At 36.5% G+C, this 25441-nt stretch overlaps 3 protein-coding genes and 1 long non-coding RNA gene across 4 annotated transcripts; 2 read left to right on the top strand and 2 right to left on the bottom strand.

Annotated features, from left to right (window-relative positions):
- The first annotated feature begins 531 nt into the window (after positions 1-531).
- Positions 532-5730, top strand: LOC113672533 (ras-like GTP-binding protein RHO). The gene is made up of 2 exons (XM_089206229.1): positions 532-602; positions 3722-5730. Exon 2 carries the CDS (start codon positions 3736-3738, stop codon positions 4315-4317), a length of 582 nt encoding a protein of 193 aa, XP_089062355.1. The 5' UTR covers positions 532-602; positions 3722-3735; the 3' UTR covers positions 4318-5730.
- On the top strand, positions 532-8347 carry LOC149044790 (ras-like GTP-binding protein RHO). The gene is made up of 2 exons (XM_089206228.1): positions 532-602; positions 6740-8347. The coding sequence occupies exon 2, from the start codon at positions 6754-6756 to the stop codon at positions 7336-7338; it is 585 nt and encodes a 194-aa protein (XP_089062354.1). The 5' UTR covers positions 532-602; positions 6740-6753; the 3' UTR covers positions 7339-8347.
- Positions 8348-14071: 5724 nt separating this feature from the next.
- On the bottom strand, positions 14072-16994 carry LOC113672529 (uncharacterized). The gene is made up of 4 exons (XR_016186538.1): positions 16782-16994; positions 15941-16019; positions 15467-15521; positions 14072-14163 (listed from the first exon to the last, which is right to left on the bottom strand). It is a non-coding gene; the product is annotated as an uncharacterized LOC113672529 (long non-coding RNA).
- Positions 16995-18170: 1176 nt separating this feature from the next.
- LOC113672506 (uncharacterized) lies at positions 18171-22826 on the bottom strand. Its single transcript, XM_027188794.2, has 3 exons — positions 22645-22826; positions 21195-21487; positions 18171-20335 (listed from the first exon to the last, which is right to left on the bottom strand). The coding sequence occupies exons 2-3, from the start codon at positions 21402-21404 to the stop codon at positions 19571-19573; spliced, it is 975 nt and encodes a 324-aa protein (XP_027044595.2). The 5' UTR covers positions 21405-21487; positions 22645-22826; the 3' UTR covers positions 18171-19570.
- Positions 22827-25441: the final 2615 nt, after the last annotated feature.

Raw genomic sequence — 25441 nt, 5'->3', positions numbered from 1 at the left:
TAAATTTCTTGATTTTTATGAGTTCACCCGGCTTTCTAACTCGGCGATTGTTACAGAATGCATCTGAAAGCAATTTCTTCGGATTTATATGTAGGGCTATTCTTAGTACAAGATGCTATCCAATGAAATGCTTCGTTATAAGTACATACGAAATGTGGTATGCCAAGAATGTCGTTAAGGCTTTAGACGAAAACTTCAATTACAATTAGCAATTTGAAATCAGTTATCTATCTGGAACCTCTGCAGACTTTATGACTGGATAAAACAATTATCTTCCGCTACTATTGACCGATGGAAATCTATCCAATTTGGTCGAGCATATGTTTATATATGTCTGCTCTGGAATGAAACACGGAAAGCAATTGGGTGGATTCATTGAGGTGTAAAATTTATTGTATTTTGACCAATCAGCGCGGAGGTTAAGCCCATGGGATTTACCGCAGTGTGGTGTGAGGTCAGCGGCGAGAAATACCCAAACCCCCCTATAGGATAAATTGAAGGTGTGGCTTGAATGCTTGGTGATCAACTCTCGGCCATTTCCTGATTTCTGAGTTCATCGGTTCTGGCTCATAGCAAGGGATAGTTCTCTTGGTTTTGGAAAGGTAGGTTTTAAAATACTACTTATTGAAGACTTTAGGATTGGAGATCGTGCACTGGTTGATCGATTGGGATGTTAATGGAGTCAAGTGTGCTCTGTTCGTCCGAATGCGACTGCGACTCTTACCGACCAAGAGAGCAAATTCTTTACGATGTAATTTCCCAATCTATCCCTCATTCAGCCCGCAAATCAACCCAAAGATTGTAACTCTTTGGGTTTCCTTAACGTATTTCTCTAACTAATCCTCCGATTTTTGGCGAGCTCCGTCTCGTATCTTGCATTCAAAAGTGCCTGTTACAAATGTGTTTTTGCTACAGCTATTTGCGAAGGTGTTCTGCTTCAGCGCTGCGATTTCTAGCTACTGTTCAGTTGTTTTTTGAATTTGCTTTACCAACCTTCTTCAGATTTAATCCGTTACTAGCTAAAATGCCTGATTTTACCTAACATGAGAAGATTACGAATTTGTGTTAAACATTTTCAACAATTACAATCGTATTGTTGGGCGCTTTCGATGGATCAGGGGTCAGAAACTTGCTAAGTTCGAACCGGCACATTTTAGAAACGGCCCTTTCGCCCTTTGGAGTTGCTGCGTTATCCTGAAAAAGAAAATCCTTCGATTTTGGTCTCCTATTCTTATCAACTTCGTACCTCGAGAAGTTTTACTCCTTTTAAACGACTCGGTTTATGTTCACTCAACATCATTTGAGCGTATTGTGGGTTGATCAATTTCGTGAGACAAGAATTTACTGAATTACTTAGGAATACCTTGATTTGGGGTGAAAAAGAATTCCACTTTTGATTCTATAAATGAATGCTACGTTTTATTCGCTCTTCCGCTACACCCTTACCTCGCGTTTGAAAGGAGTGAAATTATTTAATAGACACATCTTCGCCAAGTAACATCAAATTCGTTTAATTCAATTTAACCATTCACAATTCTCCAACAAACTGTCTCAAAATACGACTTGATAAAGTTGTTTTTAAAAGAAAGCATTTTCAGATGAAGTAGTGATATAGAGTTCCTGTTGTAGGCGAACACGACTCTAGTTGAATTCAATAAATACTAGAAAATACGTGATATTTGCCGCTGTAGCTGATTTACCAAGGTTGAGTTATGTAACTATTTTGATAGTAAGAGCAAACTCTCAGATCTCTCAGTGGAAAAAATTACTTATTTCAAGTCTGATGCATTGTCTACTATTTTACATCAAACAGTGTAAGTGTAAGGATTATCACGATTGCAAATGGATATGCTCAATATCTCTGAGTATCTCTTCGGAAAATTTAAGCAAATTGTTAAAATTAAAGGATTTAATTTTATTGGTTTAGTAAATAAATTGAAAATGTTTAAATTATGACTTATAATGCTAAAGATTTGTGTGAGAGCTTGCATTGTACCTACATCCATACAAGTCCAATCGAAAAAATTCCCAAAATTTCATCCTCACAAAGAAAGTGTATCAAGAAACGTTTCGTAAAAAAGAACTACAAGGAACTAGTCACTTGTATTGCAAGTTGCGAGTTACAGTGGTAAACATCGCCCAGCTACGGTTGTCCTGTTGGCGTTTGCACTTAGAGAAGGTAAGTGTTGTAGCTAGATTGATATGATTGTCTTTATGTGATATCTATACTTATAGCATGTTTACTTGTTATTGTCTTTTTTTTTGATAAAATGTTTACTGGGCTGTGCACATTGTATAGTTTTGTGTCATACCCTTGGTTTTCAACAAGCACTCCCAGTAACCTTTCACCTGTGTTTTTTTTTTTTTGCGGGGAATGTTTTTTTGAGAGAACACCATTTTATTGCACAGAATTTCAAAGTGCATTTTTTCTGAAGCAATTTTTTTTTGTCTACACCAGACACAAATATGTTTTGTAAGTGAAAATGTGCTTAGGTACTTTAGGTATCTGTAACAATAGACAGCTAATTGTGTCTATATCTTTTGTACTTTTGATCATTGCTTCTTGTTTTGATTTTTATGTAAGTGTCAGGTGCAAATTAGTCTTTTAAAAACATTTTTGTTAGAGAGATGTTTGGACTTATTGGAAAAAAAATTGGAACATTAGCTTGCCAAAATCACTTGCTGAATCTGTTTATACCATTATTTTCAGAGACTTCTGGTTATTGGAACAAAATGGATAGGCAGTTTATGAAGTAAATACCACAATAGATGTGAAAGAACAAGAGCATGTTTTTTACTTGAATCTCTGCAATAGATGTGCTTATTGTTTGCAACAATGTAAATGCAAGAAAAATGCTATCAGCTGCTATTCAGGTCTATTTCTTGCCAGTTATGTTGTAGGTGGGGCAAGAAGTTTTGTTAGGACAGCTAAAAATTGTTAAATGTTTTCCACAAAACTAGAAACAAAAACTTTATCGATTATAGAAAGTGGTTCGTTTTGGTTGAAATGTGGTTCTAAGACAAACATTGTATGGTTTGTCTTTCCTGTTTTTTTTGTGATTTCATTGAAGTCTGAAGAAAATGGAGAAAATTGGAATCTAGTTGATAAGTCATTGTCAAATCTACAATGTTTGCAAGCCCTTTAAAAGTCACACTGTCATGAAATAAGCAAAGTACTTCTGTATAAGATTGTTTGGGAAATACAGTTTGTGAAGTAGTGGAAAGTTTTTTTGTTTACCTTAGTGATGTTATGTATTGTCTGCCTTTTGTCAAAGTATCAGTTTTAAATGTGTAATAAATTAGTCAAGTATTATTTACTGAATTATTATTGTTCTTTGGTGTCTCAGAAATTTGAATCAGTCTTTTAGTTACCTTTAAAGAAGCAAGTTGTTAACTTGCTACTCAAATTATCATTGTCTATTGAGTATTGGCTTGGATTTGGTTTATAGTCTTAATCAATCCTTGAGTTTTTCAATGAATGTTCCAAGTTCAAAGTAGTCACACAATTAATTTTTACTAAAGCTTACTTTTAACTTTACTCAAATTATCCAACGGTTGAGGTCATCCCATGATAAATTTGACAAAGAATGTGTCGTAAAATTCCACTCAACAAACAAATTTGTCATTCTGTTGAGTTAACAGCATTTTGTATGGGTATTTTAGATAAAAATTGTAATGCTAATATTGAACAACTTTACATTTATTCTTAAACTTGACTCAGGTTGATAAATTGCCATGACAGCCCTCAGGAAGAAGCTGGTTATTGTGGGTGATGGTGCTTGTGGAAAAACTTGCCTCCTCATTGTATTTTCTAAAGATCAGTTCCCAGAAGTGTATGTGCCAACAGTTTTTGAAAATTATGTGGCTGACATTGAAGTTGACGGCAAGACAGTAGAGTTAGCATTATGGGATACAGCAGGACAAGAAGACTACGATAGGCTACGACCTCTGTCTTATCCCGACACTGATGTTATCCTGATGTGCTTCTCCATTGATAGTCCTGACAGTTTAGAGAATATCCCTGAAAAATGGACTCCTGAAGTAAGGCACTTCTGCCCTAATGTACCAATCGTTTTGGTTGGTAACAAGAAAGATCTGAGAAATGATGATACTACAAAGAGAGAATTAAACAAGATGAAACAAGAGCCGGTAAAAACTGATGAAGGAGAGTCAGTTTGTGTCAAAATAGGTGGCTATGCATACCTAGAGTGCTCTGCTAAAACAAAAGAGGGCGTTCGAGATGTGTTCAAAACAGCCACCCACGCTGCATTGGAGAAAAAGGGAGGCAAGAAAAAGGGGAAATGCAGTATATTATAAAGTTTGGATCATGTTATTCAGAGCTTTGCTGTTTTTTTTTTTTTTTTACCATCCTTTTGTTGATCAAGACAAAAATCAGAATGATAAAGAACTTTCTTCATCTGCCTCAATTTTTTGTTTAGTTGAACCGTAATGTTAGAATAGTTTTTTTATCAAGTGCATAATTTGGTTTTGCCTTTCTGCACACATATTCAAAAGATTGACAAAGGGAGCTTGTGCTAGCTAACCAACCTATCAGATGCAGTACTGAAATCTGTCACAGCTTCTTCCAAACTTTTCCTTACACTTCCAGCTCCCATCAAGTTCTCATGAGACATGCTTTCATTTTGGAAGTTTGTCTGTGTATTGTATTTAAAAAGTTTCTTTGTCGTGTGTGAACTCTGAACCCTTCGGCTCCTAGTGTGACTCACATGAAACTTTTCCTTGTAATTCTGATATATTATCTTAACAAGTTACAAGAATACATAAGCTTATCAGCTATAGGGTGTTATCTTGATGAAACACAAGTCTCTCTTGTCTTATCTACTAGGAAATATGTGGCTATCAGTTGGGAAAATGACTAGTTGGATCTGGGAGGTAAAGGGTGTAACTGTCCTCCATTTTCCTCTTATTTGTTTCTACTTTAGATAATAGAATAAGTGATTAAATGTCTTCCTTCTTTCTCATGAGGTAAAAGTTGATTTGTGGAGAATAAAATGCAAAGCCCTGGTGGTGATGTAAAATGTAGTTAATTGAAAAATGTACAAAGAACTTTTTCTTCGCTGGCTAGTTTATTGTTTGACTTTGTGTGTGTCTTTCAGAGTACATGTCAAGTTAGAATTATACGTACTTGTCACCAGTAACTTAATACATATTTGTGATTTTGTTCCTTTAGTTTGATGTTCTAAGATCCTTAAAATTGTTTTGTCATGAATAGTGTATCACAATGAGAGCCTTTGTCTGATAATTTCTGACGAAGTGATGCTTTCATTTTCAATAAGGAAACTTAGACCCTTTAATCCCTTAAAGTGACAAGCATTCAATTTCTCCCTTGGCTTTCACCCCTGATGTAGCATTAGGGTCATAAGAATATAGCAAGTAATCACTAACTAAAGAAGCTGATGATCATTAAATTCTCCTTGTCAACACCTTAGGAAATGATTAGAGAATAGAAGGGAGAATATACATACTGATGTTAGGGTTTAAAGGGTTAAAGTGACCCATTAAATAAAAGTATTTTGTGAAATTTCAAAGCTTCTCTAAACTTGAGGCCAAAATCAAAAGAACTTTTAAAGGAATGGGATGACTAAGAGAAACACTATCTGTAATTGAGAAGTTGAAATATTTGCGTTGTTGTTGATTAAGGTTGTAATTTATGAATGTAGATGTTCTCTAATATTTGGCAAGTAAAATTAAAAAAAACTTATTTTGGGACTTAAGTTGTCCTTAAATTTTTCTATTAATCAAGGGATTTGAAATATAAGTAATCCAAATCTTATTTAACAACTTCCAGTGCCCATCTTGTATTTACTGTGATGATTTGATTTTGTGCTCAGGGTGCATATTTACTTATGGTACTTTGAGGGACTGTGACAAGTAGGGACAGGGTGCTTGTTTCTTTCATGGGAAACAGTAGAAAGTGCAAAACAAAACTTTGATGATGATTTAGGAAGGGTTGTAATGAACAAGTAAAGAAAGATAAACCATAGTTGATTTCAATCTGTGTTATCTAACATACATGTAGGGTTACTGTGACCCCAGCTGTGATACAGGTGTCCATTAGGATAGGGGTGCAAAATGAAAATAAAATTGAGGGAAGTGCTTCCTTAAAAGAAGGCATTTAATGGAACAATGGCCTTAAATCAAATCATTGCAGTACAATCAGCACCATGAATTCTACCCCACAGAAGTACTGCTGAGGTTATTATACCAGAAATCAAATGATTTTCTATGTACTTAGCAGCATATTAGCATTGAACAAAACCCGATTGAAATTTGCAAAAAGCAGAGAAAGAAGCAGTGGAAATCAGAGGCTGTGACTTATTTTAACCACTCCCTAAAATTTCTGTTTTAGTCACTGCTTGGAAAATTGTTTGTAATGTTGAGAAATGAAAATCATATCTTTCTTTATGATAAGTTTTGTCAGGGGTTTTAAGAAATTCAGTTTGGAAAGCAACATGTATGCCCTAAATTTATATGGACTATGTGAATCTGTGATGTTAAGCTAAATTCTTGACTATGGTTGTCCTCATTTTGGCTCTCAGTGAAGCTCAGTAATCAGTGGTAACTTGTCACTCTTAATTCATTGGTCAATGTTTCTTAGGCGTGGAAGGTATCAAATTTGCCAACTAGTACTTTTTTACAGAGACTGTCTGTGCCTTTCTCCAATTTTCTCTTGAAAGAGGAACAGTGATTTACAGAATACAACTTTTTTTCTCTACAGTTTGAGGAGTAGTCATGACAGCCATTAGGAAGAAGTTGGTTATTGTGGGTGACGGTGCTTGTGGAAAAACATGCCTCCTCATTGTATTTTCCAAAGATCAGTTCCCAGAAGTGTATGTGCCAACAGTTTTTGAAAATTATGTGGCCGACATCGAAGTTGAGGGCAAGACAGTAGAATTAGCATTATGGGATACAGCAGGACAAGAAGACTACGATAGGCTACGACCTCTGTCTTATCCCGACACTGATGTTATCCTGATGTGCTTCTCCATTGATAGTCCTGACAGTTTAGAGAATATCCCTGAAAAATGGACTCCTGAAGTAAGGCACTTCTGCCCAAATGTACCAATCATTTTGGTTGGTAACAAGAAAGATCTGAGAAATGATGATGCTACAAAGAGAGAATTAGACAAGATGAAACAAGAGCCAGTCAAAAGTGAAGAGGGGGCAGCAATTTGTGAAAAAATCAGTGGTTTTGCCTATTTGGAATGCTCTGCCAAGACTAAGGAAGGTGTTAGAGATGTGTTTAAGATGGCTACAAAAGCTGCACTGGAGACAAAGAAAAAGAGAAGAAAGAAGGGTCTGTGCAGTATATTGTAAAATGAAATCTCCTTGCCCACACTTTGCTTCAATACTAACTTGTTGAAACATTTCCCATCCTCTTTGGATAGACAATCTGATGAGAGAAAATTTCTTTCTGGAGCAGAAAGAATGCTTCTGTAGTTATTGTTATTAACTTGAATTATTATTAGTATAAAATTTGTTAAAAACCATGCACAGTTGCTCAACACGTGTGGCATATTTTCAGTGGTGAGATTAGGCATCCTTGTATTCAATTCCTGTAAGGTGGCTCTGCTGCTGTAATTAAGGATGCATAGCCCTGTGGTGACATGAAATGTTTATTATTTGACAAGTGTATAAAAGAAACTTGCCACTCTAGTTGAAGTGAATGAATCCTAGTGGCTAATTGTGTTTTATCACAATTGTGGCCTTTGTGTGACATGATTACATGGCACACTGCTTCACTGTTCTGGTTGTACAGTAGGATGGCCAAAAATTTTTAATCAAACTGATCTTGATGTAAAACAGCTAAGTTTGATTGCCATGCAGTCATGTTATACCAGGGTTCTGTTGAGTTCATCAGATAAAGACAACATTAATTTTATCATATGTATTAGTGGTTTTCTCTAAATTTGCTAACTCTTTCATCTGTAGCAGGATAAAAACTGTTATGAAAACGATTAGGATCAATTTTGTAGAATAATTTTTGTATCTGTTTGATGTTCTTCCTCTCAGGCTTGAAAGGTTTGAAATTGTATCTGCAAATAGTACCAGCTTTATGACAGTAATCACATATTTTTTACTGATATTTCAAACCATTTCACTGGACATAAAAGTCAGGTCCACATGGTGAAATAATTAGCTATTTCCAAATCTCTTGCAGCTCAAGCTTTGAAATCTGTGAGAGATAAGGATTATTTTAAGAGTCCAATTTGATTTGTGTATGTGATATGCAATGTATTAAGATGTTGATTTTAAGGCTATAATTCATGAATGGTGACAAGCTTTTCAGTTTGAGCAGTAAAAATAATAAAACTTGTTATTTTGATACTGTTTCGTAACTATTTGTTGGGTGTTTAGTGAGGTCATAAACCCTTTATTTCCTAAGATCGTTTTATGAAACTTCTCTCTCTCTCTCTCTCACAGATTTTTTTTTTTTTTCATATGTAATCCTGTAACTCCTAGATCAAATTTGTAAATCTCCTTAATGTTAACCATCTAATTCTTATAATGTTAGTTCAAAGAATTAAGTATTGGATCAACTAATTATCCCCAAATTGAAACTTTTCTTTGTTCTCATTACTTATCTGGTTGATATCTTATTGATATTGTGAGGATAAATTCTGTCTTGGTCACTCATGAGAGTTAAAGGGTTATGAAATTCAATTTTCAACTGCTGATGATTTGAAATCCAATCAAGCATTAACCTTAAATTGATAGGTTTTCTCTCAAAAATCATCCTTCATCTGGGATACGTACTGTTACCTTAATCCTGTCACTCCCAAGATCTAATAAGTAAATCTCTTTACTGACTGTCTTACAATTCTTGTGATGTTTGTGTGGGAAATTTCATATTGAATCAACTCTTAATCCCTTAACTGATAATTTTCTTTTTTCTCATCACTCAACTGGATGATATTGTAAGGAGACATTCTGTCATGGTAACTCATGGGAGTTACAGGGAGAAATCTTAACCCTTTAACTCCCAAGATCTCATTAGTAATTCTCCTAACTGTCTGCTACACAGTTCTTGTGATGTTTGTTAGGAGAAATTGATATTGGATCACCCTATAATCCCCTGATATTTTTCTTTACTCTCATCACTTGTGTGCTTGATATTGTACAAATGTTGTAAGGAGAAATTGTCTTGGTCACTCATGGGAATGAAACGGTCAAGAGAGTACCCTTTGAACAGAGACAGTATAAACACAGAGGCAAGTCTCGACCGCTCAGATGAAGCAAATGACCATTTTTTTCCCCTTACAACTTCCCTGGGAAGTGGGAACATGTTAACTGTCAGGAAAATCGGCCAGAATGCTGTGAGGGGGGAGGGAGGTTAAGCTGTGATGTTCTGTCACCCCACCCAGGAGGGATAGACATGCTTTTTTGCTGCTATGGAAACCTGAGATGAGCAAAAGCGGTAACTTACATTCCTAGACGTAACCCAGAAACATGTGAATAATAAACCCTGTCAAGACGTTATCTTGATACAGTAACAAATTCTCCTCATTGATTTACAACGAAATGTAAAACTGCTGCAAGGGAGAATTACTAATCGGATCTATGCAGTCAAAGGGTGAAAAATTTGTTGTAACTTGTCTCGTGGTAAACAGTTGATGAGAAAGATAAAGATGAGGAAGATGGTAAGTTTAAGCCTGGTAAAGAAATATAGGATGTTTTTTACGTCTAGTCATGAGCGTGGAACAAACAATAAGTTCTGAGTCCCCATGACGGAAAGGGGACTCAGAATTTTTTCTTTATCCCAAGCTCGTGACAAGATGTAAAAAACATCTCCTACTTCTTTACCTACCTCAAACTTACCATCTTCCCTATTCTATATACAAGATAATGAGAGTGAAAAAGACCTGTTAACCTTTTAATCCCCAAATTGAGTGGTATCTATTTCCTCCTTATAATATCACAGCTGAATCACGCATTAGGTTCCAATAACAAATGTTATTAACAGTGTGGAGAATATGCATACTGAGGTGAGGAATGTAAAGGTTTAAGTAGAGAATGTTACATTGTTACGATACGAAATTCTCTGCACATAACTCAGTTAGTTTGCGTGGAGAACTATTTTCCCTTGGATCATCCTCTAGCTCAAGCGCACAAGCCGGAAAGTGAACGCATGGGATAGATGGGGTAAGGTGGAAGAAGAGCAACTGCCCACCTACCCCTTCCCTAACCCAATAACAGTCAATTGATGACAAGTTAGGGTTAATGTTGGGTTAGGGGAGGGGTAGGTGGGTAGTTGCCCAGATACTGATATTGATCCCATGACTGTTACACAAAGCAAAGGTAAGAGATTTAAATGATTGTGCCTGCTCAAATAAATCTTTCCGCCCTCCCCTTACACACGGTTTGTTCCACGGCTTCCACAGACTATCCCTGCTTTACTTTTCATTGTGTATGATTGCGTTCCCCTGGCTTGGACCAGACTAGGAGAAACAGCTGGCAAAAAAGTGCGATCGTCTATATTATTTTTGTCGGCAGATACTTAGTTTCATTCTTGTTAGCTGTTCTGTTACCCGTCAATCGCTGCGGTTTTCACTAAGATACCTCTCCACCTACTCCATTTGTTTTTCTCTTATTCTTGCCAAATCTCTTTCTTTCACGATACTTTTGCGCCCGTCATCCGTCGCCCTTCTGAAAATAACTCTCCCTCCAAAGTGTATGCTTAAAAGATACAGAATGTATCTATTATTAAATATGAAAGCTTTTGAAATAATGAAGCCTCGCCATGGAAATTCACATCACCCTCGTTCTGAGGTTTTTTTTTTTTCGAGTCCTAATTTGCACGTGTTTCTCATCTCATTAACGTTTTACGGTTTCACGTGGTATGAGCTGTTTCGCTACTTGAAGGAATAATTCACTCGCCGGCTTATCGATTTTAACGTTTATGCCGTTGCCTGGAATAGTCGCGAAACTGCTGGTGTTTGCAAACTTGACATGGACCAAGCTGCAAGTTGCAGCTCGCTGCATAGTTTTAAAGTTTTTTTTCTCAACAGAGCTACAGGTGAGAGTAAGAGAAAATTCAACTTGTAAATAAGGTGCTGTACGCTGAGCTATGAATCCTGCATTATGGGTCAAATGCCTTAAAATTTTTATTTACAAGTAGGTTAATGCCATACAAATTGCCAATGAACAGTTTCGGGAACAAATTTATCTATTAATTATGCGAATCTGCAAAGGGGTTGAGAGAAATTCTTCGCCTGAAGGTAAATTCTAACCCGAATGAGAGCTCGCTTTGAAACGAAAATCTGAAAGCCTTCTTTCGCTGACGAAGCGTTAAAGATGTATAAAATAAACGTGTTGTCTTTGACAAATTTACTCGTGCTTATTAACAACAAACTGCACTCGAAATCATGTTATTATCTAGGCTAAACTTCAGAATACCCAGCAACTCATTTACATGTGTCGGGAGGCTTTGAAGATCGAGGCATAACACAATAGACGCTATTCTTATTCAATGACATGTAACTGAGTTGCGGGGTATTCTGAAGTTGCTCCATTATCTATACTTATCAGTCAGGCTACCAAATTGTTTTGCCAGTTTTAGCTACCGCTACCGTGATGACCCTTGGTAAATTCTACCATTTGAGAAAGAAGTCCATTGTTAATTTGAAATTAGACAATGTGCAAATTATTTTTCACGCGCATTTTGATGTGGAACTATGTCGCCAACAAAAAATGATCGGAATGTCAGGAAACTTTGGCGCGTGTGCACCACGGAGAAACAATTTTACATCTTATTAAGTTAACGTTTTCTTCATCGAAAAAACTTCAAGTAGGTCTCCTTATCGTTTGTATATAATGGAAAAATATTTTGCGATGGGAAAATATATTCTTGAAAATCATTTTTGACAGATTCTGAAAAGCGTTTCAAAAAGAACAGTTTTGCACAGCCCATGTTTCATTATGCATACAATTCTTGGATAAAGAAAACAACGGCGAAAGCAATAGATTGTCTTGGGACTAAGGCTTTGTTTTAAAATAGTTTGAGGTTATAAGGAGCTGTTTACAATGCATCATGATTAAGGTGGTATAGTGTGAAAACCATCGTCTTGGTAAAGACTCAAAGTTGTGTAATACATTAACCTACAAGATGATCAACATCAAATTTCTCCATAACAGTATAAGTAAGTCGTCAAAAACAGCAGTTTGGTAGGACAAAGGGGAGAATTTCCTTATAACCCTACACTTCTCTCAAACAAAATAAAGCAAAGTTTCCGCACAGCCCCATACTATTGTAAAACAAATCTGTTTTCCCAACGGAAATGTATTGTTTTTGTCATTGTTTTCTCTGTTCAAGAACTGAATGCATAATGTAGGATGGGGCTGTGCGGAAATTTTACCCAAAATAATTTTGTTTTATCATCTAAATTGACGATGTAAACTGACCTCCCAAAAGAGTTTCTAAAGTTCCAAAGGTATGACATTGTTTTCTTTATCCAACAACTGTATGCATCATGAAGTATGGGGCTGTCACACGAAGTCTTACAAAAATAAATTTCTCATCTAGAAGATTTGAACTCGATACGGAATCGAGTTCCGAAATATTCCATATATGTAATCCCATACTACATGAGTTCCCTTAACTTAGCTCAACGCAATGTGCGCAAACTACCTAGGGGATCATAAGCATTGATTTCAGTTTGTTGTATCGCGCTATACCGTTGAAGATGAACAACACGCAACACACAGAGGAGTTAAATTAATATAGTAAAAACTCTCTGGTTAAACTGATTACGGACACGCATATTCCTTCTACTCTATCAACTATTGATATCCTAACCAAGTTAAGTTGTTTCCTTTTTTAACATGTTCGTTTTCGTCACCTTTCAGCTTTTGAATGTGGACTACAGTACGGAGGAAAAGATTGAGCTGAAGAGAACTTAGTTGATGGAAGAGGGACAATTGTAAAATTGATTTGTGAGGTACTAGCTGTAAATGTGCACCACTAAAAACGGTTTCAGTATGAATTCAAAAATTTCTCAGAAGCATGTTCAGAATTTCCAGTCGTCAACATAAAGAAAACACTAGTCATAGCCTAGTTTTAAAACTTAGGTTCGATAGGACACAGTCGTCAAGGTGAGGGGTAATATTTTTTTTATGTTACCAGTTCAAGATGCTGAGGCCTCAAGTTGAGTTAAGCTGATCCGATTTTTTTAAATTTTGAAAATCCAAATTATACTATGGTGCTAAGAGGGACACTAAAATAGTTTTTTTCAATAATATAGTTCCAAATTTGTTTTGATGATCCTCACCTGTGACGTTCTTTTGTAATAGCAGTGATCCTCTAATTTGTCTCATTGAGTAAAAACTTCTAATTTTGCTCGTTTTCAATAAGATAGTCTCTGGAAAGGAATTTTTTTGATAGTTATTGCGAGTTATGAATCAACTTTAATGTTACAAATTTATCCTTGACAAGTTAGTTTGTAAATCATCAATTTTATTATCTTAGTGTTGAAAAACTTTTTACTTGCATTTTGAAAATAAACTTACAAAAAGAAATAATTTTTTAGTTACTTTATTGTCTCTTTCCTCTTATTTGTATTTAACTTAGCGCACGAGCAATTTAAAAAAAAATGCGCTTTTGAAAGGGCCTGGTAACTGGTCAAAATATAGGCTCTCTTTTACTTTTTTTCGCGTATGGAGGGTTGCCCAGGGGAAAAAAATTTCTACGGATTTGAACGGGAGTTAAAACAAAATATATACTTTACTTTTGATGGGAAGAAATAAACTACACATCGCAGGATTTTTCCCGCCAAAAGACTCTGTATATTTTCTGATCAACACAAGACACAATTCATAAGCGCAGACCTTTTTTTTCCAGAGACATTTTTCCCGCCAAAAGACTTAATTTTTTTTCGAAAATATTTTTCAGTTTTCTGAGCCATTCCAAAAAAATGTTTCAACTACCGAAGGGATAAATCTTTCCTTTTCCTTCTTGCGAACATGTGGTTTGCCCCCTCGAAAGCGCGAGTTTTTACTCCTACGTAAATATTGCTTTTTTCTTTTGGCGTGACAAATTTCGTTAACGGATGCCTTTATGCCAGAATTACAATAAACTTTATTTCAAATAGATAAACTTCCAGAGTATTCTGGGATGATCTTTTCTTTTGGCATTATCTTTGGAACCTGAAACAAAAAAAATGTATGATTTAATGACAATTTTTCCTTGCATACACCGAGGTGTATTAACTGCTGAACGTTTTGGCAATTTTCTACTTCAACTCTTCATTCACCTTTGTTACGAATTACTTTCTCCCTAAAATTGATTTTTCAGTTTCATGCAGAGACGACAGGAAAATTTTTAAGGGTCAAATAGACCATAAAAACGTAAGGACAAATGAAACAAAATTCAGTTACGACAATTTCAATACTATTTCACCAGACGCACCAATTATTTTGGCACTCCACATCAAGGTGGGCTGGATCATGGGAAAATACAACTCTACACGCCGTTGAAAGCGCAGTGCAAGATCTCTCCCTATTTTAGTTAATCTGAATTATATTCGTTCTCAACTCAACCGTTGATCTACTGAAAAGCGTTGAGCCTTTACACACTAACATTAACATTTGAATTCTCCTTATTGTTCTCTACGTATTTGCTCAAGTGTTGATAAGGAGAATTTGTTCAACAATCAAAAGCTTGGTGATCATTTCCTTTACTCTCGTTGCCTTAATGTGTAATTCAGGAGTGATATTTTTAGGAGAAATGAAATAGTAATCACTTTCAGTGGTCAAAGGGTGAAAACAGGCATTCAAGGCTTCCGAATAATAAAATTTGCGTTTTTGTATCATTTGAAATAATACACATTTATTGCACTTTGCAGTCTCTTCAATTATTCTGTCTGTTGTATAATCTTATAGTCATTGTAATTCCTGCTTCATAGTTATTTTTTCATGTCTAATTTGGATCAATCGACCAGCAATTATGACTTTAATCAGAACTATGACAAAATTCTTGAACGTGATTGGTCATCACCGGCCTGATTTGGGCACTAATTGGACAGTCTACGCGTCATGCTTGTAATTGGACAGTATAAAAGGACAGTTAAAAGGGACAGTTAACAAGTCCTGCCTATGCAAGTGGACAGAACGCGTCATGTGCGCGCACTGTTGTCTCGCATTTCGCCGAGTTAAATGTTGTATTTTCTATTCTAAGAAAACGTATAACCGATGTCTAGTTTGTATCTCAAAAAATGTCAGTTTTAATTAATTGGTAACAGGACTTCGTGTCGTCCAATTCTGTCTGTAATCATACTCGTAATTAACAAATCGGACTCCCGCTTCTTGGTCGTCCGATTTTTTTAATCACTCATGATTACAGACGGAATTGTGCTCCACTCGGTCCTGTTACCATTATAAATCTTGAGGTTTTAACACAACGAGCAGAGCACGAAAATTTCAAAAAGTGCAAAATCTAAAAGCGTCTTACTCTAATTTTATCATTCCCTGCTCTGTTCTTGAGGGTTTCGATGCAATAAGATTATCTAGAGAGGAAAAGTAAAAAAAAAATTGATAAATACATCATAGTTAAAGGGCTTTCGATTGAGTGTCGTAAAACAGAACCAGCATAAATTCAACAGCCAATCGTGTCAAGGATAATGTCACGAGGAGCCAATGAGAACTCGAAATAGAAACGATCAAACTGTGAGGCGCGGGAAACGCGGGTGACCAAATCGTGATGGTTTTGGGTTTTGTTTTGATTGGTTGGGAAAGTGGTGCGAGTTTTCTGAACCAATCACATAACAAGTACAGCTAAACCAAAGCAATCTCCGATTACTTTTAACATTCAATTGAAAACAGTGGATTGAATTTCAAAGCGAACTAAAGCTTAAAAGTGTCTTACAACTCAACGCAGAGCTTAGCCAAACTTTTCGTAAAAAATTGAAGACGTAGTCAAACTGACCTGTATGTACTGACTGTATCTGCTTCACAATCTTGATTTTGTTTATGATGGGCTGTCTTCTCTCTTCTTACATGGTTACCTTAAAACAGAAAAAATTAATTGACGAAAGACAACTGAGGAAAATTTTCAAAGTGTTAAGTGTAACGTTTGAATATTTCACAGAAAAAAAATTTGCAAGGAGGCTGGGAAGGAGAGAGAGAGAGACTAGTGCATAAAGATTTTAGGATGAGTACTTACTGAGATGTTTAAAGTTTGGTTTTCACGACCTCAAGATGAACTGGGATAGTCTAAAGAATGATCATTTTAAGATTGAAATTTTTGATTAACAGTTCGGAATATCTTAGATTTTGCGAATACATCTATTCATAACAAGGACAATAATGTTGGAGGACTCCCCAAAATGTCAGCGTCAAACAAATAATGTTTTTAGAGGAAATGATCTAAAAGTGAACCGATTTGTCTATTACCGCTGCTTCCTTCCCTTCCCTCCATCCCTCCCCCCCCCCCCCCCAAGGATAGGAGTTTTTGGTGTTACTGTGCGGCATGTGTCTCTAAATCTTAACCCTTTTCAGACCAAAAGTTGTCATTTTGATATCCGTATATTGTCAAACCTGACCTTAAAAATAAGTATCCGTTTTAAAACTGGCTTTCGTTGAGTAAAATTCTAATAAATTGCACAGGATTGAGTTGATACAAAAATGTTCTGTCCTTAAAAATTCGTGAAGGAAGGGTCGAAGACTCGCTACTGAAATACTACCTTCAGTGAGCTGAAGCTGTCTCAAAACATTAGGAATTGTCGTTAATTTTCATCTGTGCAGGAGAATTAAACTAGATGACTTACATGAGGTAATCGAATACAGGTCTTCCTTTTCTTCGTGGCTTGACTCATTCGGTGCATCGTTGCAGGCTGCAACATTCGTCTGAAGACCGTGACACGATGCAAAAAAGCGACTCTCAAGACCACCCAAAATTTTTTGTATCGTTCTCGAGACGCTAAGGCCGTCAAAGACTTGTTCGTCAACGATTTTTCAAACCAAGAACTGCAATTTTAAGCCTAGAAGCAAACCAAGTAACCAAGGAAAGTTCTGAGCTCCACGTGCAAAGGCCTCGACTGAACTAAGATAAATATTAAATGAAAGTAGAACCATATTTGCAATTCAAATTATACATTCGGAGCATGCACCTAACAATAAATATTCAAAATAATACTCAGAGGAGGGGAAGAAGGTGTGACTTGTATCAATCACCCCGGTTCAATGTTCAGCTTTGTGCCTCTGTGAAAGTTAAATGTTTCAAGACTGTTTTAATTTTGCATGTAAAGGTAAATGGTAACAGGATAGCTTTACCTTGTTTTAAAACTGTTGTTGGTTCCACGTCTTTTTTTTCCTTCCTCTTGCCAAATTGTTAATTAGCCTAGGTATGTTTGATGTGGAATTATTAGTGGTTCAAATTTCCGGCCAAGAAATTGCCATCAAGCATGGATTTCTGCGCAACGCTAGTGATAGTCCATGGAGGAAGTGGAGGTGGAGGAGGGGTGGGGACGAGTGAAGTTTGGGTTGCAGAGCATCGACGATACCACCACTGCTCGGAGATGGAAGTTAATACGAATTCCTACGATAAGCTAAAAGTTCTGACACATACAACGGGGCTATACAATAAAGAGATTTGTAAGCTAAAAGAGGAATGTAAAAACATATGATACCTATCAGGAAGACAATGCAACTCAACTTAAGTGCGAGTGATGCGTTCAATTTATTTTCTAAATCTTAAGACAAGGCGAGTTGCAGGACAATGATTTTGAAAGTACTGTAACTTAGCCATGGGAAAATCAACTAAAATTCTGACCATGTTTGGGACAAAATGCCGATCGTATTGCTAGACTGTTGAAGAAAAAATTGTCATAAATTTTTATTTTATTGACCAACCTAAGGCCACGTCTGGCATTTCAAGAAATGATAAGTTGCACATGCACATTGATTTTCGAAAGTGTCAGCGCTGCACAGGTGAAAAGCATATCCTCAACGCTCAAACCCTCTCGAAGACCCCTGGTCCGGAAGGCAACATGTTCAATAGATATAATATTCAATCCTCTCACCCTGTGTAAGACTCTAGTTCTCGAAAAACATATTTGTTCGGAAGAGTACTTCCTTTCATGCGTAAATAAAGCGCGGTGCTTTTTACGGAGGGGTGATCTACAAAAAATTGCGTAAAGTTACCTTGAACTCTTGTATAACCAATAAGTAAGTTAATTTTATTGACTGGTTAAATCATGTTTAACAATTCTCTTTCACATATATGTGAAACAACATTAGCATAAATGAAATTTACTCGGAATATATGTCTTTTTCATTATGTCTTCTCTTATACGGCTACGAAGCTGATAAATCAAAGCAATTGAAAAGTGAGTGGTTTTGAACCCTGTCAAAGACTCACTCACTACCATCTAAGATCGTTAAAAGGCTTCTCCTACAAAGGAGTATAGCTAATTTCAACATTAAAAAACTAAGCAACTGATTTATCAAACGTTATTTTCTCAGCATTGTTTTTTTCAAAAAGATGTGTACAACAATCGAGCCATTTTAAACACTGTCAAAGATGTACTTGATGTTGTTCAAGTCCTCAACCTCTCTGATTTAAAATACATCTCCCACACAGGAGTACAGCTTATATCAAATCACTTTTTTCATAGCATCTTTTGTAAAAGGATATGCACTCATCTCCCACACAGGAGTACAGCTTATATCAAAATCACCTTTTTCATAGCATCTTTTGCAAAAGGACATGCACAGCAAACGAGTTATTTTAAACTCTGTTGAAGATGAACTCGATGCTACTTCAAAAACACCTTGCATCAATTTGGATGCAAGATGTATAATTTACTTAGAGGAACATTGAAAAGTTCTTCAATTTTTGTCTTAGCAACAAACATCGTAAAAATGTAATTATCAATTGAATATTTTCTGCCCTATCCAGGTTCAAATCAGGCAAGAGATATAAAGGAATTTTCAAATATTTGTAAAAAAGATCACCCATCTAATCAACTCCCCCCGAAAGGGCTTAACGCAAAATAGTGTAAATAGCCTTTTTAATATTCGCAGAAAAAAAATTAAAATGAATTCCATATTCTTTTCTCCAAAAAATTCCTAGATGGAAATAAAAAAGACAGCAAAAAGTATTGTTTGCAAAATCCAAAGCTATAGAGGTTTCCACACCTCTCTCCTCATGGAGCTAATTGAGAACAAAAAGCGAAATTAAAATGAAGGTGTGCATCTAAATTTAGAGCTCTATGTCGAGTGAGGCACGAGGCTTTCGTCTGCTAGAGACAATAAGGTTATGCAGATATAGTTAATGAGTAATTTTAAACTCAAGCATTCAGATATGTTATGAAATAAGATAGTTTGGTTCTTATTATCACGCGGTATGCACCAAATGATAAAAAGAAATGACAATTAAAAGGAAAAAAGAGACTAAATTTGAAGGTTTCGATTTTTTGAACAGAACTGAATGAAACTACCAATTAAGTTATTCTCCGTATTTGTATCATTGGTAGAAATCATTACCAATGATGCGAAAACGTTCAAAATGAAATCAGTACTCGATAGCTGCTGTTTACTCAGTTTTTTCTCTCTCTTAGTCATTGTTGTGTTTAGGAATAACTTTCAGTGGTGGGGTTTTAAAAAACTTTTGTAAGTCTTCCAACGTGGCGTTGTCAGAGAAGAGTTTGCTCAGTGGCATGTCTTCCCTAACTTCGCCCTCGTTCAAGCCTTCGCGAAACAGCGACCCAGGTTGAATTTCTATGGTAAGTTTGGGTTTCCGATCGGACCACAGGTATTCATTCCCAAGACTATCGGGAGCTTCGAAGAAACCAGCGTGGACTTTCTTTCCACTTTGACCGTCAATAAGAACAATTAGGATTGATGGCAAGTACTTCAGTTCGAGAAGTAACTTAAGAAGCTTTGCGTATACCAAGGACTGGAACTGGAACGGCTTGAATGCCATAACATCTTCACTTTCGTTGGCTTCCTTTACCTTCCACTCCACAATGACGAACTTCTCATTTTTTTCATCCCAGCCGATTGCATCTGCTTTTCCATTCCAGAAATAAAGCTCGCGCCATTGCTCGTTCTCTTTGTACATGTATCCGCACAAACTAACCTCACTGCCGATGCATCTTACATGCACAGGTTGTTTCCCCAAATGTTCGATTAATGATCTCGCTACTCTTGCATTAGGCTCCTCTTCCTTTGTAGTTTTCCTGGACTGATCTTCCCTTATGATGTCAGCTAAACATTTGCCCAATTTTATTCCGAGGCGGTTTGTGATCTTATCATCTGTCTCGAAATTCTCTTCCAAAACAATGCTGAAATTCTTGCAATGTTCTGGTAGCTTTTCTATCTACGATAAACAAATTTGTGATTTCAAATTACGAATTCGTAAATTTCAACTCTTTTAAACTTCTGTCGATTTGCTAAAAACGCGCGTGAGTGAAAGCATTTTTTTCTCCTTATTTCGTGACAGGCAAAAAATAACGTTCAATTTGGTTTTTCGTGGTAAAGGAAAGCACCGAGATTTCTTGAATTCCACCGGAAATAATCAAGGCAAAACTGTATGAGTAATGAATTGGAAGTGCCAATATATAATACTCTAATAAGCGGGAACATTTTGCAAGTGGCTCAGTATTTTCGCTAGCTAACCCCACAGAGTAGAGGAAAAATACGAGCAATGAGCAAAATATCTGCTCGTATTATACGCTGAACCTTCGAATAAGAGAGTTACCATTCCACTCTTATCATTTTTTGCGGTCTTATTTGAGTATCGTACCGATCATATAAGGCTCGCGTGAAAGATGAAAACAACACAAAAGGAACCATTTAAGTGTTCTTGATGACCAAAAACAATTATTTTAGGTTTTGAAGTTCGTTCCTGAAAGAAATCATGGCCAAAAAACCAAAACGAAATCAAAGATCGTACGGACCGTTTCTGTCCGTATTTTTGTCCTGATGTGGCAAATTTTACGCTTTCCATTACCCTGATATGGTAAAATGACAGAGTATAGTGGAAAAATAAATGGCATCTATTGTCCTCTCGACGTGTTTTCAGCTCTCATCTATAAAAAAAGGAGGAGGGGAGGTGGTCCCCTTTCGAAGGGAAACTTTACTTCAAAATTTGGCGAGGCCCTTCTTTGGAAGAAGGATTGATGTTTAAGGATTTAAGGTATCTATGTAATTAATTTTGTAATGAACAGAGTACAAACCTGATCATCAAACGTTTTCATTTTCAAGTTCTTGTCCTTTATCGAGGGAGACAGGATACGGACAGGAAATGCAGCAGGTGGCTTCTCAATTCCTTCAACTTTTTTTTTCAAGAGTACCAGTTCATTTTTCAAATCTGCGTCCGTCATTCTTCTTTCTTCTTCCAGTTTGCTTTCTTCTTGTTCATTTTTTGTTTCTTCTTCTATGTCCATGTCCGAGATAGTATTGTTGTTAGCACTGGCATTTTCAAATAAGTAAAGGTAACAGAGCTATATCGTTCACCAGGTAGAGTTTGCTAGGATTTAAGAAATGGAAAAGCTCGTCTGAAAAAACGCACCCTAATCATGAGATTTGTATAACAAAAATAGAACCGAAAAGCGAAAAAATCGAAATTGCGCCAACCTGTAAAAGCGGTCGGTCAAAGTTCCAAACGTTTTTCCCCTTGAGCATAGGTGTTAACATAATTTCGAGTGCAATTTGGTGTTAATAAGCACGATTAAATTTTTCAAAGACAAAATTGCACGAGCCCGTAGAGCAAATGCAGTTTGTAGTCTTTAAAAAATTAAAAAGGGACTCTTACAACAAATTGCAAGAGAAACATGGTATTATTTGCTAATGACGTACATGGAAAAACATCACAGAAAGTCAAGACAGACGCGCGCTATTTGTAATTTGCACTCGTGTTACAACTTTGCACTCGTGTTAAATGCGAAGTCAATCGTTTTCAGCCAATCAGAAGCGCGTAATTTTTTCATGTACATTATGATGGCTGTAATTTTTTCATCCCCATCAAGAGGTCACCGCTGTTAACCCTTTAACTCCCAAGATCTCATTAGTAATTCTCCTTACTGTCTGCCATACAGTTCTTGTGATATTAATTTGGAGAATTTGGTATTGAATCAACTTATAATCCCCTGATTGATATTTTTCTTTATTCTCATTACTTGTCTGCTTGATTTTGTATTTATATTGTAAGGAGAAATTCTATCTTGGTCACTCATAGGAGTTAAAGGAATAAGTTGTTTTTAGTGTCTGCCACTTGTATCATTTTACGGTCACTTGAAGTGCTATCACCCAAATAAAATTAAGAATTATTTTTCACTTAAGACTCGATCCATGGTTTTTGGAAATGAGTTATTCCCACATAAATTATACAGTGAATTTGAAAGAGAGCACTTTGTCATGAACTTTTGGGGGTAGAGTAGTACAGTTTAACTGTATGATCCAAAACAGAATCAGACATTTTTCACGAAACACATAACTAAAATTAGCTCATTGAAAATTATCACACAAATTCTTCGTACGTAATTCTTTAAAGAAAGGACTGATGAAACAAAAAAATCGCGAATTCAGAATCTACCCTCATTTTTCACAAAAAACAATTGAAAGTAGCTCGTTAAAGATTGACATAAAAATTATACCTAATTTCTTTAAGAAAGGAATTTAGCATACCTTGACACTGAGTATAGACTAAACCAAAGTTGAAAAGAGTTGCAATGGCTGAATCTTCTGATCTAAATAGCGTTGTCCAAGGAATCTTGGAGATAACTAACTCGCATTGAAGCTGTACGTCAGTTTTTATAGAGCTACGAAAGAAAGCCGGCAGTGAGCCAGTTTTCAGAAGATTCCTGTTTACTTTCGTGAAAAGGCCTGTATCTGACGTAGCTAGAATTAATCTTCTTTTGTATAAAAAACGCTGACAGTTTTCCTGACTTTGGTTTCCCCTTAGAAAATGGCTTTCAGCTGGTGGCAGGCGAGTCAATATCACCAATATCACCCTTAATACGGATAAATATAGGTTTATTTTGATATTTACATATTAACATTGATTTGAGGGGTCCGTTCTTCATGAAAAGTTCATGATAATTGACGAGGTTTTGTAGGCACTAACAATCAGTGTAAGCTAACAATAGCTTCAGTTAAAACGTCTTCCGGCTACCTGATATAATGTTGTATTGATGTTGTTAAGACATGTCTAAACTTGACGAATTAAAGGTCTAATTTGAGTTAGTTGGCAGTAATAAGCCTTGTAAGCTGTCTTAAATCTGTCAAAGTACTTAACTACTTGCATGCACTTGACAGGTCCCGTCGGCTGAAGATGAGTAAGGGAGAGCCTTGACCCGTTTCGCGCAGGAATTTTATTAAAGTTTACACTTCACGTATTTAAAAGGGATAACTTAAAATCTCGCCTATTGTGTTGAAGGTTTCAGGGAAAAATTCACAGATAAAGTATATTTCAGGAGGAAGATCACGCCCTAACTTAACGAATCACGCTTGCCTTTCTGTAAAATCCAAGCTTCGCATATTGGTTTTGACCTTACTAACGCGCCACCTCTTAACCCTTTGACCCTATTTGCTGAGAAGCACAACAGCAACATTGTTTTTTCTTGTCTCTGTGTTTTTAAATGCTCAAAACATGTCCTAGTTAGATTGTGTTAATGTGAATGTAACAATGTCTTGATTTTAATGACTACCATGCGAAGAAACGCTTCTTTTTATCTGTTTTTGCCTGTCCCACTTTTCCCCCCAAAATAAATAAAAATAAATAAACGCTCCACTTGTATGGACAAGTGAAGTGGAGGCTTTTGACACCGGTGATGAAAAACACGATGTTGTAATTCTGTCGCCTTCGCAGCCATCTTGTTTGCCGGTCGCTTAGGTGTGGACTCAAGTAGTCACTAACTTTTAATTTTTAATGTGCTAGATTTGAATTCGGTAAAACTTGAACCGTGTTTTACAAAACAGCTTAAAAACATCTTCTATCTTTGGTGTGAATGAGGTATAACACTAATTCCTTTAAATTTTAGAAAAATTCCCCCGTCACGTATACTTTAAACAGCATTTCACGCTTCACGAATTTAATAGGAAAAGAATAAAATCTTTCTTCTTGTGTTGAGATTTTGAAAAAAGTTCAAGTGTCATGTATATTTCAGAAGGCAAATCACGCCTCACGCTGATTCATTAAGTCACGACTCTCGCTCGCCTCTCTGTAAAGGTCATGCGTGACATATTTTGATTTTGGCCTTGAGGTGGATTTCCACTGCTGCGTTTTTTGTCCACGCACGTGAACGTGTGTTAAAAAGATTGTTTACGTAGAATAAATGTCAACGAGCGTAAACGCCTTCGTTCGCTAAACTTAGTCATTTCTCCATTTCCACGTTTTGTCAAGACGTTTACGTACGTTTTACGTAGGTTGCAATTGCGAGTAAATTGCAGACTAAAGTTGAATAGCCTTCAACCTTGACTCACGGGCCTGCGTTTTTTGTACGTAAAAAAATGCTTTGTATCCATTTTTCGGGGAAATGGAAATTTCTTACGTACGTTTTACGTTCGCTAAAAGTTTCATGACTCTGGAAATCCATCTTAAATTACGCGTCACACTCAAAAACGGATGAGTGTGGTACGAGTCTAAGCTCAGCCCGTGATATAACAGGTGATACCGATTTCATTTGACCTCAATTTTCCGTTAAATTGCCATTGAATGATGTGCTTGTCCGAACGAGTATCTTATTACAAAATTTTACTTCATGTCGTGTCAAGGGAATGAAATAACTTTGTTGAATGTCTGGGAAGAGGGCAATTCAGAAACAATCAACATCAAATCCTGCATACAAGTCACGATTTTTTAAAAAAACTGAGAGGTTAAACAAAGTCTCCCATGAATGAGATTACTAACTCAAGCCAGCTCTCTGTAACCGGCTCGAAACCATAATTCAAAATTAAAGGGTTGCTTTTACGTTTAAAATCTTAAGGGAATCTTAGCCCCGCCCCACCCAACAAAAACGTTTCCTTCCTCTTTTCCGTTTCTTCATGGGAAGAGAAGAGGAAGGGGGGGGGGGGGGTTGGAAAGGTACGGCTAAAGGTAGGCTAGGAATTAAGCATGCGAGATTTCTAGTTTGGCTTTTAAGCGTCAGTTTTCATCACGTCACATTCAGCCACATTTAAATCTGTCACAACACAGACTCCATGCTCGGCACGTTTTTGGCAAAAAGTGGTTCAGGGAACAAGGAAACTTGTGAACGTGTTTCCGAGATTACAACACAGACTCCATGTTTAGCACGTTTTTGGCAAAAAGTGGTTAAGGTAACGAGGAAACTTGCGAACGTGTTCCCGAGATTACAAGATTATATCCGGCCACGTAATGTTCGTGTCCTAACATGAACGGGAACGGGAACGTTTTAGAAAACTGGCTCAATGCCGTCTTTCTCTGGTAGCTCTATAAAACAGTCGAACGGCTCCTGTTTGAGTC

This window comes from Pocillopora damicornis, chromosome 5 (genome assembly GCF_964200805.1).
Source record: "Pocillopora damicornis chromosome 5, jaPocDami1.2, whole genome shotgun sequence".
Classification (NCBI taxonomy): Eukaryota; Metazoa; Cnidaria; class Anthozoa; order Scleractinia; family Pocilloporidae; genus Pocillopora; species Pocillopora damicornis.
Note: the sequence above shows the minus strand (reverse complement) of the source record. Positions and strands in the feature narration are given on the sequence as shown.

Excerpts from the sequence above, each read along its gene's own strand:
- LOC113672533 (XM_089206229.1), top strand. The coding sequence starts at position 3,736 with ATGACAGCCCTCAGGAAGAAGCTGGTTATTGTGGGTGATGGTGCTTGT.
- LOC149044790 (XM_089206228.1), top strand. The coding sequence starts at position 6,754 with ATGACAGCCATTAGGAAGAAGTTGGTTATTGTGGGTGACGGTGCTTGT.
- LOC113672506 (XM_027188794.2), bottom strand. The coding sequence starts at position 21,404 with ATGGACATAGAAGAAGAAACAAAAAATGAACAAGAAGAAAGCAAACTG. Across the intron at positions 20,336-21,194 it reads TGAAAACGTTTGATGATCAG|ATAGAAAAGCTACCAGAACA; the intron begins GTTTGTACTCTG and ends TGTTTATCGTAG.